We start from the raw sequence: 14074 nt of genomic DNA, 5'->3' as shown, positions 1-14074 counted from the left end.
TGTTCACTGAATTGTTCCAGTTTTGTCTCTGTAAGAAATACATACAGATTGGCAGATTGAACCTCTCACATGCCAGGCAAGTGCTGTATGCTACCTAGCTGTGCTCCCAGACTGGGCAGCCTGGCTTTTCTAACTATGAGCTTTACAGTGCTCAGAATAGGAATTAGAAATCTGTTGAACCAATTCCCTCCTGAAAAAGTGATCAAGTCCACACCAGTGAGTAAAGCCATTGCTATATGAGAAGTAGTCATCACAAAGACCTCACTGAAGCTTGATGGCATGGACAGTTTTCTAAAAAACAACAACAACAACCCACAACTTAATTTGTAGGTCAAAAGGAGAGAAATTTGAGTGTGATAGTGTATGCCTGTGATCCCAGCACTTGGAAAGTAGAGGCAGGACGGTCAGGAGTTCAAGGTCATCCCAGCCACAGAGCAAATTTGAAGCTAGCCTCTGCTACATGAAGTCCTGTCTCAGAAAACAAAACAAAACAAAAAAAAAAAATGGGAAAAGCAAAAGGTATGAAAAGTTGGAATGCATCAGAGATTATTTTAATAGCAACTGTTATCAGGTTTCAGAGACTATTTTAAGTGATGCTACAATTAATTACCTTGGCATTTTTTCAGAAACCTCAACTGCACGCACAGTGAAGACTCGCCAGGCAGTGTCACGTGTCAGTCGTGAAGAACTGGAAGACAGATTTTTGCGTTTGCATGATGAGAACATTTTACTTAAACAGCATGCCCGCAAGCAAGAGGATAAAATTAAAAGGTTATGATAAAAAGCTTTTAGCTTTTTTTCTTAACTCTGTAAAGTTTGAAGGATATAGTTTTTTATAAACTTAATTGAAAGCCCCACCTTCAATCTTTTCTGGAACAGGCAGGTTATAAATAAATAGAATTTTTTAAAAATGGAAAATCTTACAAAATAGAATAATAAACCAAGAGGATTGTGTTTATTATGTCTGAAGTTACCATTTGAAAGAACACAGCTAATAGCTAAGAGTGCCATGAGAATATTAAATCTTTAAATAACTTTTGGGTTAATATTTATGACTTAATAAGCAGATAGCCAAGCATCTGTTTTTTTAAATGCCATAAAAATTTTAAAAGTAATTAACGATTCCAACTTGTTAGAATATGTGTTCCCTTATGATTTGGGATTTACTAATGAAAACATCACTTATGTCTGGGTCATGTTTAGCTTCACTTGAATTAGTCTTGGTTCTGTATTTCAAACAGGCTCTACCATTTTTGAAAAAGCACGTTGTCACATTTGATGGACATGTGAAAATGTACATAAGAATGATGTAGTTTTCTTTTAATTCTATTTTACTCAAAAATATTGTGCCCATCCTTTGAGTGCCTGGCATTGGAGACAGAAGTGTACACACATCTGTATTCGTAGTCACGTTGTAGGTTCAAAGGAAAAGGAAGGTAGCCACTAAAGGAGGGAGATGGCGTTCTGCTTAGAACTTAATGTCCAGAAGTGATTCCACTTCACTCTCTACTCTCTAGACTGTTTTCAACCAGCCATCCAAGTGCAAGACTTCTACTTCGAGTTGGTCTTGAGACATAGAAATTGCTATTTGTAAGATATGCCTGATTCATTTCTGACCAATAGCACACTCAGGTCTACCAAACAGAATGAGACATGAAGTCTGTGACCACTAAACTTTTTTTTTTCTTTAGATAACTAATTGGTCAGAAAAAGATTGCAATTCACAACCTTGACCTTATTATTAATTTGTCCTATCCAAAAAATAAAAACAACTTAATTATAATGAGCCACATAGTTTAATGGAGAGGGGGAACTGTATTAGGGGTCAAGTTGTATATATGTGTTCTAGTGTCTTTCTCCCAGTGTCCTGTGCTCAGGCCATCTACTCCCGCGAGACTTTGCTTTATTAGGCTGTGTGAGTACTGACCCACTGAGCACTGGCCCACATCTCTAGACATCCTCAGCCTTACCCACTGACACTGGCCTAGATCCATGCATAGATAGACAACCTTTACATTTAGCCTTAAGGTGTGAGTTAGTATCACCTTTTGTATAACCACAAATTTTTATAAATTGCCTTAAGTACTCGAATCTCACCAGATGATATAAAATTCATTAATGACTTTAGGAAATGAGAATTATTCCTATGACTAAACAAGCACTGCAGTCCTATATTCTCTGACAAAGTTTACCTGAGCATCATGATGTCAAGAGCTTGAAGACACTATCAATATCGGTGAAAAATCATTTCTCATTCTTCAGATGACTGGTCTTTATATTATTAAATCTGGACCTTTCTTTTTAATGTAATCTATGTTTCTAAGTGCTAACCTTCCTGTAAGTATTCAAGTATTTAAGTGGCTTGTCCTTGGATGAATGTCTTATTTCTATTGATAGGACACTGAGTAGGGCGCAGGACTCTTAAGCTCACTAATTACTGGGCAAGGGAGAGTGTGGTTTTACTGGATGATGAACCCTCGTCAGATTCCCCAGTGATGTATCATCTGCTGGACTGGGTAGAAAAGGAAGGAATCCACTGGTTATTTTACTCGGATGTTTGTGGTTCTCTTGGATCTTGGTTTTTATTATCCGATATCCCTTATAAAGCATCCTTAGTGGATGTGCCTCAAGGGGAAGAGAAAACAGTCTTCACTGGTTCTGTTATGCAGAGCACTCCCTGATGCCACGCGCTGTAGCTGGGTAGCCAGAAGTGTAGATAGACATGTATTACTACCGCATTTACAGAAGACTCCGCTTAGGGGAAAATGTTGTTCTATGACATCCCAAAGCTATTAAGGGTTTTTTTTATTTCACTTTTGTTCCCTTAAGTAAAAGCTTCTGTCCATAACCATGCTAAAATAAAGCAAACCCCACTTAAAGAAAAATGTAGTGTGTTTTTATTTCCAATCTCCTGTCTGGGTCTTTATAAAAATAGATTCACTATAAACTAGAATCAGCTATTGAAGATGTGCGACCAATTTTGTAAAGTCTTGAACTTGTGTCTCTCATCAAAGCCACCTTTTCTTTCTTGTCCTGCCAAGATTTTTCCATTCATTGTCAGGCATGTTTTCCATGCATGTATATTACATCACCCATGTGCCCACTCTGCCTTTTGTTCTGTCTGACCAGTTTTTATCAAAACGGGAAAGAGTCAAAGGTATAAGTTCTGGGATGTCAGGAGGACAATTTATGTCAAAAACTTGAAGTCTCATTTAGATAATATTTCTTGCATATAATTATTTTTTTGAAATTAAACACAAACATTTGTTGAGCACTAACCAACAACTAGGGTCACATTTTGGTTTCTTTTGAAATTTCTGTTGGATTTTATATGTGTCCATCTGTGAATTCCATCATTTTTATGTGTTTCCTTGTCTTAATCCTATGGAAAGATAAGATACTATACTACCTAAATCTGCATAATTTTAGCTCACTTTCTGAAAATTCTAACTCACTGTTGGTTGTAGACATGGCCTACCACATCACACTCTGTGACTATGTTTAAGTGCATCCAGTGTTCCTATATAAGGTCATGCGTTAAAAATTGCATTTCTGGAACATATGGGGTAAATATGTGTCCTCTCTTTACTAACCTTAAATGATAAGCCTTAGGAAACTGCTATTTGTCAGTGCTATAAAGCAGATTGTTGCCCAGTGGTTTCAATTATCATCAAAGGATTCTTCACAGGCAGTAATAGTTACATCAAAACCTGAAATTTATTATTCAGGTTCTGCACTGAAGTCTTCACAGTGATTATGCTCCTTTCAACAGAATGCATTTTATGCTCACTTCTCACATTCCTTTTCATCTTTTTATTATTTCCCTAGAATGGCCACCAAGTTAATACGGCTAGTTAATGACAAGAAAAGATATGAGCGGGTTGGTGGCGGCCCCAAGCGGCTGGGACGAGATGTGGAAATGGAAGAAATGATTGAGCAGCTGCAAGAAAAAGTTCATGAGCTTGAAAGACAAAATGAAGTTCTCAAAAACAGGCTGATATCAGCCAAACAGCAGCTCCAAGTCCAGGGGCACAGGCAGACGTCGTACAGTCGAGTGCAGGCTCGAGTTAACACCGGCCGCCGGAGAGCAAGTGCCAGTGCAGGCTCGCAGGAATGCCCTGGGAAAGGTAAAACATGCACCCAAGCCTGGACGTGAGTCTGAGCCTGGGGCCCAGTGACACACACAACTTTGTTTCTTACACATGTTTTTACATGTCTTCCAAAGGGGTTGGAACAGTTTGAGGCTTGCTCTCTGTCAGATCGTAATGCTGTAAGAAGGATGGCTTTATTCAGAAATCCTTAGGCCACTCTTGCCTACTAAGTAACACAGTGACAAACCCTATAATAGGCATCTGCACGTCGGGCTCTTACCCTGCACTCTGCGGCAGGGAACGAGGACAAACCACCTCTATCGGCTTGCAGTTTCCTTTACTTGTAAAAAGTACTGGAGCCAGTGGTTACAGTGGCCTCGTCCGCCTCTGAAATAACTACGGCATCAGTTTCTTCACACTGAAAAGAATGTCGTAAAGCCTCCTATACCACAGATCACTCTCGCAGAGCGAACTGACATGGGCATCAAGCCCCCGCTCTTCCCATCCACAGAGGAACTTGTTAAAATGAAACAAAAAGTCGTAACTTTTAAAAAATGCTGCTCCTAGAGAAAGAAAGAAACTGTTAGCTCTAATTGATTTTTGTCAGGAATATGATTCACAGAAATATCCAACATCTTTTATAATATTAAAAAATGATGTAAACCTTGAGTTAGTTATAATTCATTGAGGAAAGGGGAAACACCATATGAACAGAAGGAGGGGGAATGTTATAGTTTTCTTTTCCAAAGCAAAGTGTTAACACTGTCTCTTCCCTAGATAGTGTGCCTTTGAAGTCAGTATGGCCTCCACACAGACAGGAGGCAGCTGCAGGATGAAAGGGCTTAGCCGTTGCCAGCAGTGTGAGATTGCAGTAGCCTTTGGGTACAATCAAAGTGAGCACAGCGAATTATAAATCAGAAAACCCACTCTGCCGTGAATCATCCTTTTATATCAAGGCAGCCCTTGACCTCTCAGCCTCATTTCCCCCATCTGTAAAATGGAATGATGATAATATCGGGAGCTCCTCACTTAGGGACATGCCCTTAAAAAGTCACATCCTCTGAACCTTGGTTTTCTCACCTACAGATGTTAGTGGAGAAGGTGGTGAGGAAGGACGGCCAGGCCTTTCATGCTAAATAAAGGAATGCTCACACTTTACATTGATACAGCAAGCTACTTGTGTTAAATTACAGTTCAAATCAAAGAGACCAGTTTACCCTTCCCTCTGTTAAAACAGTGTTTTTAAAATGACCCATAGCGCATCAGTCTTTAAAAACATAACTTACAAACTTAATATCTTCCTGTGTTTGTTTGTGTCCTCTTTGTGATTTAGATTCCCTTCCCCATGTGTAAAGTCTGGGACGCAGAAATCATGCACTGTGTCTAAATGGTGGGGGATACTTAATCATGACATGTGAGGAGCCACTCCCAGCATTAACCTTAAACATGCAGGAGCAGTACCCTCTTCAAGGCTGCCCTTGGCACTGGGACAGGGGCCCGAGTTTTCAGGACTATCTTGGGTTGAGATGGGGCTGTACCCAAGATTCTCTCTAGCCAAAGGAAACTTGTACCCTGAAACTGCTGTGGGGACAGAAACTACTGTGGGGACACCATTATTCTCTGCTTGCACATGAAAGACATGATGGCAAGTGTTGGTTCAGGTGGAACTGACATGTAGACACAGCTCTCACTATGAAGAACCACTGAAACAAAAACGTGTGTAAGTACATACGCCTTTAAAATACAGCCATTGGTACCTAGGCACGGTACAAGCCCGTAATCCAGCACCTAGGACTTCTAAGTCTGAGGCAAGCGGCTGGAGAGATGGTTTATTGGTTAAGAGCACTGGCTGCTCTCCCTGGGTTCTATTCCCAGCACCCACATGACAGCTCACAGCTATATACAGCTCCAGGTCTGGGGTATCTAACACCTTGTCGGACCTTTGTGAGCACACAGACATACACACAGGCAAAAATGGGCAGTTTACACATAAGATCGTGGTGATGATGGTGGTGGTGATGATGGTGGTGGTGATGATGATGAAGAAGAAGAAGAAGAATTATTCTTTAAAAGACTAAGACAAGGGGATATGAGATTTGAGGCCTTCCTCAACTATATCAGACAGTCATCTCAGAACCAAAAAGGATATGCAATAACCATTCATTAGAAATAATGACCTCAGTCACTAACAAATAATCAAATTTTGACATATTTTTGAGCTTAGTCTTTTAACTCCACTGCTAATTTTTATTTTGCCCATGATTATATAGAAAGAGCTTAAGAATTAGTATTATTATAGCCTTCCATATAACTGGCCAGTTGTAGCTCAGTGAAGTCTGTAATGTTTTAGGCAGAGCCTCTCCTTTTCTCCAGTGTAGTTTACAGCAGTAGATAATGACTGTATCGGGGAGAGTGAGTGAGGGGTCTATCTTCATCCATCAACTTAAAATGGTGAAATTTCTCATTGAGAAGGTTAGACTCTCTTACAGAGTTTTTTCTGTGCCAGTCTTGGACAGATCTTGGTCCAGTCTCCACTTAAATTCTACACCATTTGTTAAACTTTTCTCTTAAATGCTAATCATCCTAGAACTAGAAAGCAGCATACATAATTAAAAGTATGTCTGACTTTTAACAAGTAGACTATCCTTGTCAAACTTCATAGAATGTTTTTTTCCTCTAAGATGAATGTCTCCCTTTGTTGCCCAGGCTAGCTCAAGCTTCTGTGCTCAAATATCTGTCTTCTTCAGCCTCCCAAGTATCTGAGACTAACCGTGTATACCCCATACATAGCAGCACATGTGATAATTTCTGTTAGAAAATACTGTAGGCAACTGCTTTATTGTAAGAGATCTTAATGTTGACTTGCCCTCAGATGTATGCTTTTTTTGTTTGTTGGTTTGGTTTGGTTTGGTTTGGTTTGGTTTGGTTTGGTTTGGTTTGGTTTTTTGAGACAGGGTTTCTCTGTGTAGCCCTGGCTGTCTTAGAACTCACTCTGTAGATCAAGCTGGCCTTGAACTCAGAAATCCGCCTGCCTCTGCCTCCCAAGTGCTGGGATTAAAGGCGTGTGGCCACCATTGTCTGGCCCGATTTCTGTTTGTAAAAGATAGCTTTTTTTATTGAGGTTGAATAAGAAAAAAAAAAAAAGATGACATAAATTAAGGATGTAAGATCAAGGGATGTTTATGATAAAATATAGAAGACCACTATCAAAAACACTAAACAGGGACTAGAGAGATGATGCTTGCCCCAAGCCTGTGCCCGGCCATCAGTCACCAGGATCCACAAAGTGGAAGGAGATAGCTGGCTTGTAAGTTGTCCTCTGACTTCCAGTGTCATGTGCTGTGCTGTGCATGTGCACTGAATACTCCAATGTCTCTGTCTCTGTCTCTGTCTCTGCTTGCTGTCTGACTGTGGGTCTCGGTGTTGGTTCTCGTCTGCTGCAGGAGGAAGCCTCTCTGATGATGGCTGAGCGTCTATACTACCTGTGAGCCTAGTAGAAAGTCAATAGTTATATCATTGCTACATTCTTTTAGTAGTGTTTGTTTTTACCCTAGGTTGAATTATTTCCTTCATATGTCCTTGTTTTTTATTATGAATCCCTAAATTAAAAATGGTAGTTTTTAATTTGAGATAGAAGTTTTAATAGCTGAGCGTGGTGGCGCACGCCTTTAATCCCAGCACTCGGGAGGCAGAGGCAGGCGGATTTCTGAGTTCGAGGCCAGCCTGGTCTACAAAGTGAGTTCCAGGACAGCCAGGGCTATACAGAAAAACCCTGTCTCGAAAAAAAAAAAAAAAAAAAAAAAAAGAAGTTTTAAGTCCCAAAATGAATCGACTTATTTCTAGATGGTTTCTTTAGCAGAGTTGTTCAGTGGACAGTGCTTTTGCTGTGTTTCCAGTACTACTTGCTGGTAGCTGAGGGCTCATGTCCCCTTAGCCTGCAATTCTGCTGCTCTTTGTAAGAACACATGTAGTATTTATTATAAATATACTCACAGCAAATCAAGGATCTGTCTTTTCTAACTTTCTTTCCATAATACTTTACTACTTTATTTTTAGGTATAAGATTTCAAAATGGAGATGAAGCAGAAACTGTACAACCCACGCTCACAAAATACAGCAATAGTTTACTTGAAGAAGCCAGAGGAGAAATAAGAAATTTGTATGTATTCTTTTTCATGGTCATTTTAGAACTTTGTATATCGATTATGTCTTATTTGATCCTTCCTTCTCCTTTATTGTAAACAAAATCGGAGTATGTATAAATAATTTGCTTTACTAAAATACGGCTAGTTCTATGGAGTAATAACAGCCATTATATGATTTGTTCTCAGTAAAATACAAGGACTGGATAGGTTATCTAGCTGATAGCAGGATTTCTATTAATTTTACCACCAAAGGAATAGCCTAAAGTCCCATCACTTAGAGCAGTCCCAGCTTTAGAGCTTTAAAGACAACATTTTTCTTTTTCTTTTCTTTCTTAATTTTTTTAAGACAGGTTCTTACTATGTAGCCCTGGCTGTCTTAGAACTCACTCTGTAGACCAGTCTAGCCTTATACTCAAAGAGATCTGCTTGCCTCTGCCTCTCAAGTGCTGAGATTAAAGGAATGTGCCACCACTACCTATCTTAGAGACAAAATTTTTATTCCCAAGAAGTTACAGATAATATTTTAGATTCTGGTTCACCCCTTTTGGGGAGGACAGAGGCATTAAGAGGAATGGCTTGAATGTTTGGGAGTATTTGACACATGGACTTCAGCTCTGGCTTTCCTGTGCTTTTTTGAGACTTGAATTCTTCATGTCATGGTCTCAGAAACAATCCTTCTGCCACATCCATCTTCCTTTTTCTAGTTCATCAGCACCTAGTGGTATAAGTGAGTTATACAAATGAACTTATCCATAAGCCTTTACCTGGATCGTCAGAACATTAAAGAAGGAGAGAAAGCATTACACAAAGAGCACCAACCTTAGAACACTACCAATGAAAAATATGATACAGATTGGAAAGGTTTTCTTTTGTGTACTTCAGATACCAGTCACACTAGCAGTCAACCTGTAAGGAAATAAAAGATGAAATGTTTTCTCATTCTTAGATAATCAAGAGAAAAGCTAGGGTTCATAGCAGTTTTCCCAAGGCTCACTGCATTGGGATGCTGCCAGACAAGGAGAGGTAAAGCATGCTGGAAACCCTAATGTTTGCACATTTGATGCTTACTCTCTGAAATATTAATTGGGTGATATGGCAGCTGTGCACATATAAATAAACAAAACATTAAAATTATTGTACAGTACCCAGTAGATGATCAGTACAGACTGAACTAAATGCAACCAGTCCAGTCCATTGCCTAAAACAGTAGCTTCTAAAAGGCCATCTCTTGAATTGTCCCAGGGAAGTCATCACATTGGATCTGTCACTATGTCACTCTATACAAAGGGAGGAAAGCGACTTTATTAACCTTTGCTTGCCCTGTATTATAGTAAACAACTATCTTTGCATGGACTTTAAGTACTACAAATTTCTCCTCAATCTGCAAATTCTTATCAAGACTCTTCATTTCAGAGAAAATGTTATTCAGTCACAGAGAGGCCAGATAGAAGAGTTAGAGCACTTGGCAGAGATCCTGAAAACTCAGTTGAAGAGAAAAGAAAATGAAATTGAGCTATCTCTTCTTCAGCTTCGAGAACAGCAAGCTACAGATCAGAGGTATGTTAAAACTGAAATGTCACTTTGGTATGCTCAAAATTAATTTTAAATAATTTATCAAGACCCATAAAAATATAAATCATGATCCAAAATCCAAACCATTTTTAAACTATTTCTATTTCATATTCTTTGGGTAGAAATTCTGTAGACCTACTAACAGTATGAAGTACTCCTGTGAAGAAAGGGTGGTTTTCCCTAGCTGTCCTATGGCTGGCGGCCACTCTCATCTTGTCTTTGTTTGTGTACCCCACTGGTCTAGACTTCAGAATTTACATCATGGGTGACAAGAGCTGTACTGTTGTACCGTGTGTAGTCATCCAGTCTTACTTTGGGCTTTGTTCAGACTTGTGGTTCCATGATGCTGCAGCAGTTTGTAACCACAAAGATGCACGTCTCCTTGTACTCAGTTTGCAAGAAAATCCCACATTGTTGTGGTTTATGGTGCACCTTGGCAGTATTTCCTTACCACCATTCATTTTTAAATGTTTTATAAAATAATATTTTTGTTCCTGTCTCCCTTTGTGAATTTTTGGTTCTGATCCCATTTGTTGATTTTGTGTTGCCATTGTGCATTGAACAAGACTTGTTCACCAGTCTCTCTTCACTTACCTTCTGCTCTTCAGTCTTTTCTTTTGACAAAACTGAAGACAGTAGCTTATGGAATAGATATGTTTGAAAGAGAGAGAGAGAGCGCTTACCTCAACAGTTACTAACATCTTACCAGTCTTACTCCATCTAAACTTACACTTTTATTTCTGTCGATTAGGTAGCCCGAGCCACACAGTCTCTCACAAACACTTGAGGTGGTGTCCCTATACTCAACAAAATTAATAGTCATTCTCTCATAGCACCTAACAGCCAGTTTCTATTCAGACTTGCCTAAAGATATCTTTCTGCTATCATTTTAGTGGACCCCAAATAAAATCCACACATTGCCTTTGGTAGTGGTATCTCATTTGTCTTTGTGACATATCTCATAATGTTTTTAAAATCAAATTTAGTGACTTAACTTCTATTTCCTCTTTGTGAACTATCTGATACTCTGTGGTCAGATTCCTCCTTTTAAAAACCTAGTAATATTGACTAACTTTTCATTTCAGATAGAGTGGTGCCTGTCTTTTTTTTAAAAAATAAAAATATAAGAAAGGTTTTCTGGTATTGCATTTATTTATTTCATGTCTCTGTGTACAAGAATACACACATGTATTGTGCAGGCATCCCTGGGGAAATATAAGAATAACTTACAAGAGTCACTCCTTTCTTTGCACCCTATAGGATCTAGGAATTCAATTCAGGTCATCTGGCAGCTTGGTAGCAAGTGCCTTTCCCACTGACCCATGTCCCCAGCCCTCATCTTGTATTAACAAACTAATCCTACGTGGTAATATGTGAAGAATATGAGGAAAGAGTGTGTAGTTACAGACTTGGGAGTTTTTAAGGATTTTTTATTTTAATTTTTTATATGTATAGCTGATCTGACTGCATGTATGTATGTGCATCATATATGTATAGATGATTCGACTGCATGCATGTATGTATGCATGTATGTATGTATGTGCATCACATGTCTGGGGCACACGAAGTCCAGAAGAAGGTGCTGAATCCCCAGGAACTGGAGCTACAGGTGCTTGTGAGCTACTCAGTCCCCTGGAGGAGCAGCCAGTGCTGCGAATACTCAGCCAGTTCTCCATCTCTCTTGTTTGTGTTTATGTATACTAAAAATTACATGGAAAACCTTAGATTTAAAAGATTAGTGTAATTTCAAAAATATTCTACTCCTAAAAAGCTGTTTGTAAAACTACATTATATAAGGAGATCTTTATGTCTAGTTAAATCATATACCATTCTTTTAGCATAGCAGAAGAAAGATGAAATTTTTGAGAAATATATGTAAATTAGGGGCATAATTAAAAGCCTGGCTTTACATCAGGTTGAATAACTAGGTATTAATCACGTTCCCCAGAAAGAACTGCTTTAGACTCCGCCTCCTTACAAAACAGGGATGGTTCCTGGTGACGAACAAGGCCACAGGACCAGGCCTCATATCTGTGTGTGCTTTCTAAGTATTATTACAAAATGCACTATGGGGCTCAGTCAGTAAAGTGCTTGCATGCAAACGTGAGGATGGGCGTTTGGATCCTAAGCACCTGTGTAGAAAGCCAGGCATGACAGCATGTGCCTGTGAACCTAGAGCCAAGAAGGCAGAAATAAGAGACTCTCTGGGACTTAGCTAGCCACCAAGCTCCAGGTTCAGTGAGAAACCCTTTCTCAAAAACTAAGGTGGAGTGCAGTGGAGAAAGAGAGGTGCCAAACAGGCGTCTCTGTACTGCACATTCACATATACACACAAAGCCCCAGCAGGCACAGTTTTCCTCAGGGCAGGTTCAGGCTTGGACATGGCCCTGTCAGTTTTAGTCAGTAGTTGGGTAAAAGGTGATCAGGAACCACTCTCCCTACTATATTCCTCAAGGTGCCAGACAACAAGGTGGGCTGTGTTAGCTGCTCCTCGTCCAGATGGAGCTGATCACCTTAGAGCTGGCCATGAGGACTCACTGAGGAGGAGATACTCAGGTCCTTCAGTCCTGGGCTAGAGCAGGGCAGAAAGAGAGTGACAGGCAAGGCCACATGCTTTCAGACTCTAAATGTGGCCAACAAACGACAGAACATTGGCCTTCCATGGGACTAGATAATTCACATAAGAAGCAATCTCTCTTATCATATCAACTCTTAGAAGCAGAAACAAAATTATGTGCAAAGAAAAATTGCTACAGAAGCTAAAGAAATAAGCCAGTTAGTACCTTACCTCAATGATTTTATAAAACTGAAAATACACATTTGCTTAGAAGGAAAGATACCTCTGTTGAATAGCATATTGTTTCTTGAATACAGTTTTTAAAACAAAAGAAATAAGGTCTTCAAGGATTTTTAAAAATTAAGTTTACTTGTAGCTCAAATTTTTATGTGTAATAGCAACTTTTTGAGGCTAATAGAAAATTATTGAAAAACTTGGGGGAAAATGTAAAACTTGGTATAATTTACTATAGAGAAAAATCACAAAATGGAAAACATATTTGAACTTCTCTTCCACTGGTACATTATTTCAGATTTGAAATTCTAGAAGTCTGATCTGGATGTTGGACCCTTGTTCTCAAGCATGAATCTAGTGTAGCTGTAATCTGCAGAGTGGCGGCGCTCGGTATTTATGGCAAAGAGCCTTTCATAGCACAGCACAGAAACTCTCCGTAGTATGTGTTTAATAGACCAGTTTGGTTTGGCATCAGCTTGACATAAACTTTTGGTTATCCAAAGCCCTTAATTGCTTTGAAGTTAAATCCCAGTGCTGCTCTTTTTTATTAAAGTCATGTTTTTTCCTGTTGTTGTGGTCTATTTTGGAAGACTGAGTTGTGATTTTTGCATATGTTCTACATAATGCCTCATTAGCAAAAAATCTTGTATCATTTACAAGTAGCCTGAATGTCTGTTGTTTTGAACAAAAATCCATATTAAAATTTAAACAATATAAAAATGCACATTTTCTGCTTATTAAAAAGGCTGTCTTAAATTAAATGCGAAGCATTAACCAGCAAACACATGCACGTGAACATTAAAATCAGAGCAGTTTTACCTTTTATTTACTTTTTTCAACTCCAAAAATATTTATACCCTTAGCAAATGTGTAACTAGTTTGTACTTTCTTTAAAAATAAATATTAGGGTACTATTTATCTTCTTAATTAAAAATCATGTAAGTACCATTATGTCCCAAGGGAGGAAATGTAACCCATATACGTTTCAGACTCTCTTACTTGCCCTGTTCCCTTTGGCAGACAGCAGACTGTCAAATCTTAAAGCTAAGAGGCTCTTTGCAGCCAGCATACATTATAAGAAACAGCTTGTCCTCTGGGCTTCTCTCTTCCTTTTGCACAGACAAGATTACTTCCGAGCGTTCTAAGTTCTCCCCAGCGTTTCACTTGGAAAACACTAAACCTACTGGAAAGACGGAGTAGGCAGGGGAGCACCAGTGTCTTTCACCTTTACCTTATCTCAGTGGTAAAGGAGCCTGTTTCTTTTTTATTTCCTTCATCACCAGCCTCTGTCTCCTCCCTCTAACCCCTCTTCCTCCTCCCCCACATTCCTTTCCTCCCTTGCCTCCATCTGTCTGTCCCTTCCCTGTTAGAAAGGTGCTTTTGTTATTACATCATCTGCCTTACACTTGGGAGATTTTAAGGTGTTGGAGCGTCCTCTTACATAACAGTTATTCAGAACCTTTAATGAACATTAA

General features: G+C 39.2%; 1 protein-coding gene across 4 annotated transcripts in view; it reads left to right on the top strand.

Annotated features, from left to right (window-relative positions):
* The window catches only part of Rpgrip1l (RPGRIP1 like), a 106577-nt gene that overhangs the window by 4438 nt on the left and 88065 nt on the right, over window positions 1-14074 (top strand). For all 4 annotated transcript variants that reach the window (XM_021171160.1, XM_029480847.1, XM_029480845.1 and 1 more), the window contains exons 3-6: window positions 627-771; window positions 3829-4127; window positions 8148-8250; window positions 9650-9793. In XM_021171160.1, coding sequence (XP_021026819.1) covers window positions 627-771; window positions 3829-4127; window positions 8148-8250; window positions 9650-9793 — 691 coding nt within the window. The remainder of the gene's footprint in view (window positions 1-626; window positions 772-3828; window positions 4128-8147; window positions 8251-9649; window positions 9794-14074) is intronic.

This window comes from Mus caroli, chromosome 8 (assembly GCF_900094665.2).
Source record: "Mus caroli chromosome 8, CAROLI_EIJ_v1.1, whole genome shotgun sequence".
Lineage (NCBI taxonomy): Eukaryota > Metazoa > Chordata > Mammalia > Rodentia > Muridae > Mus > Mus caroli.
Note: the sequence above shows the minus strand (reverse complement) of the source record. Positions and strands in the feature narration are given on the sequence as shown.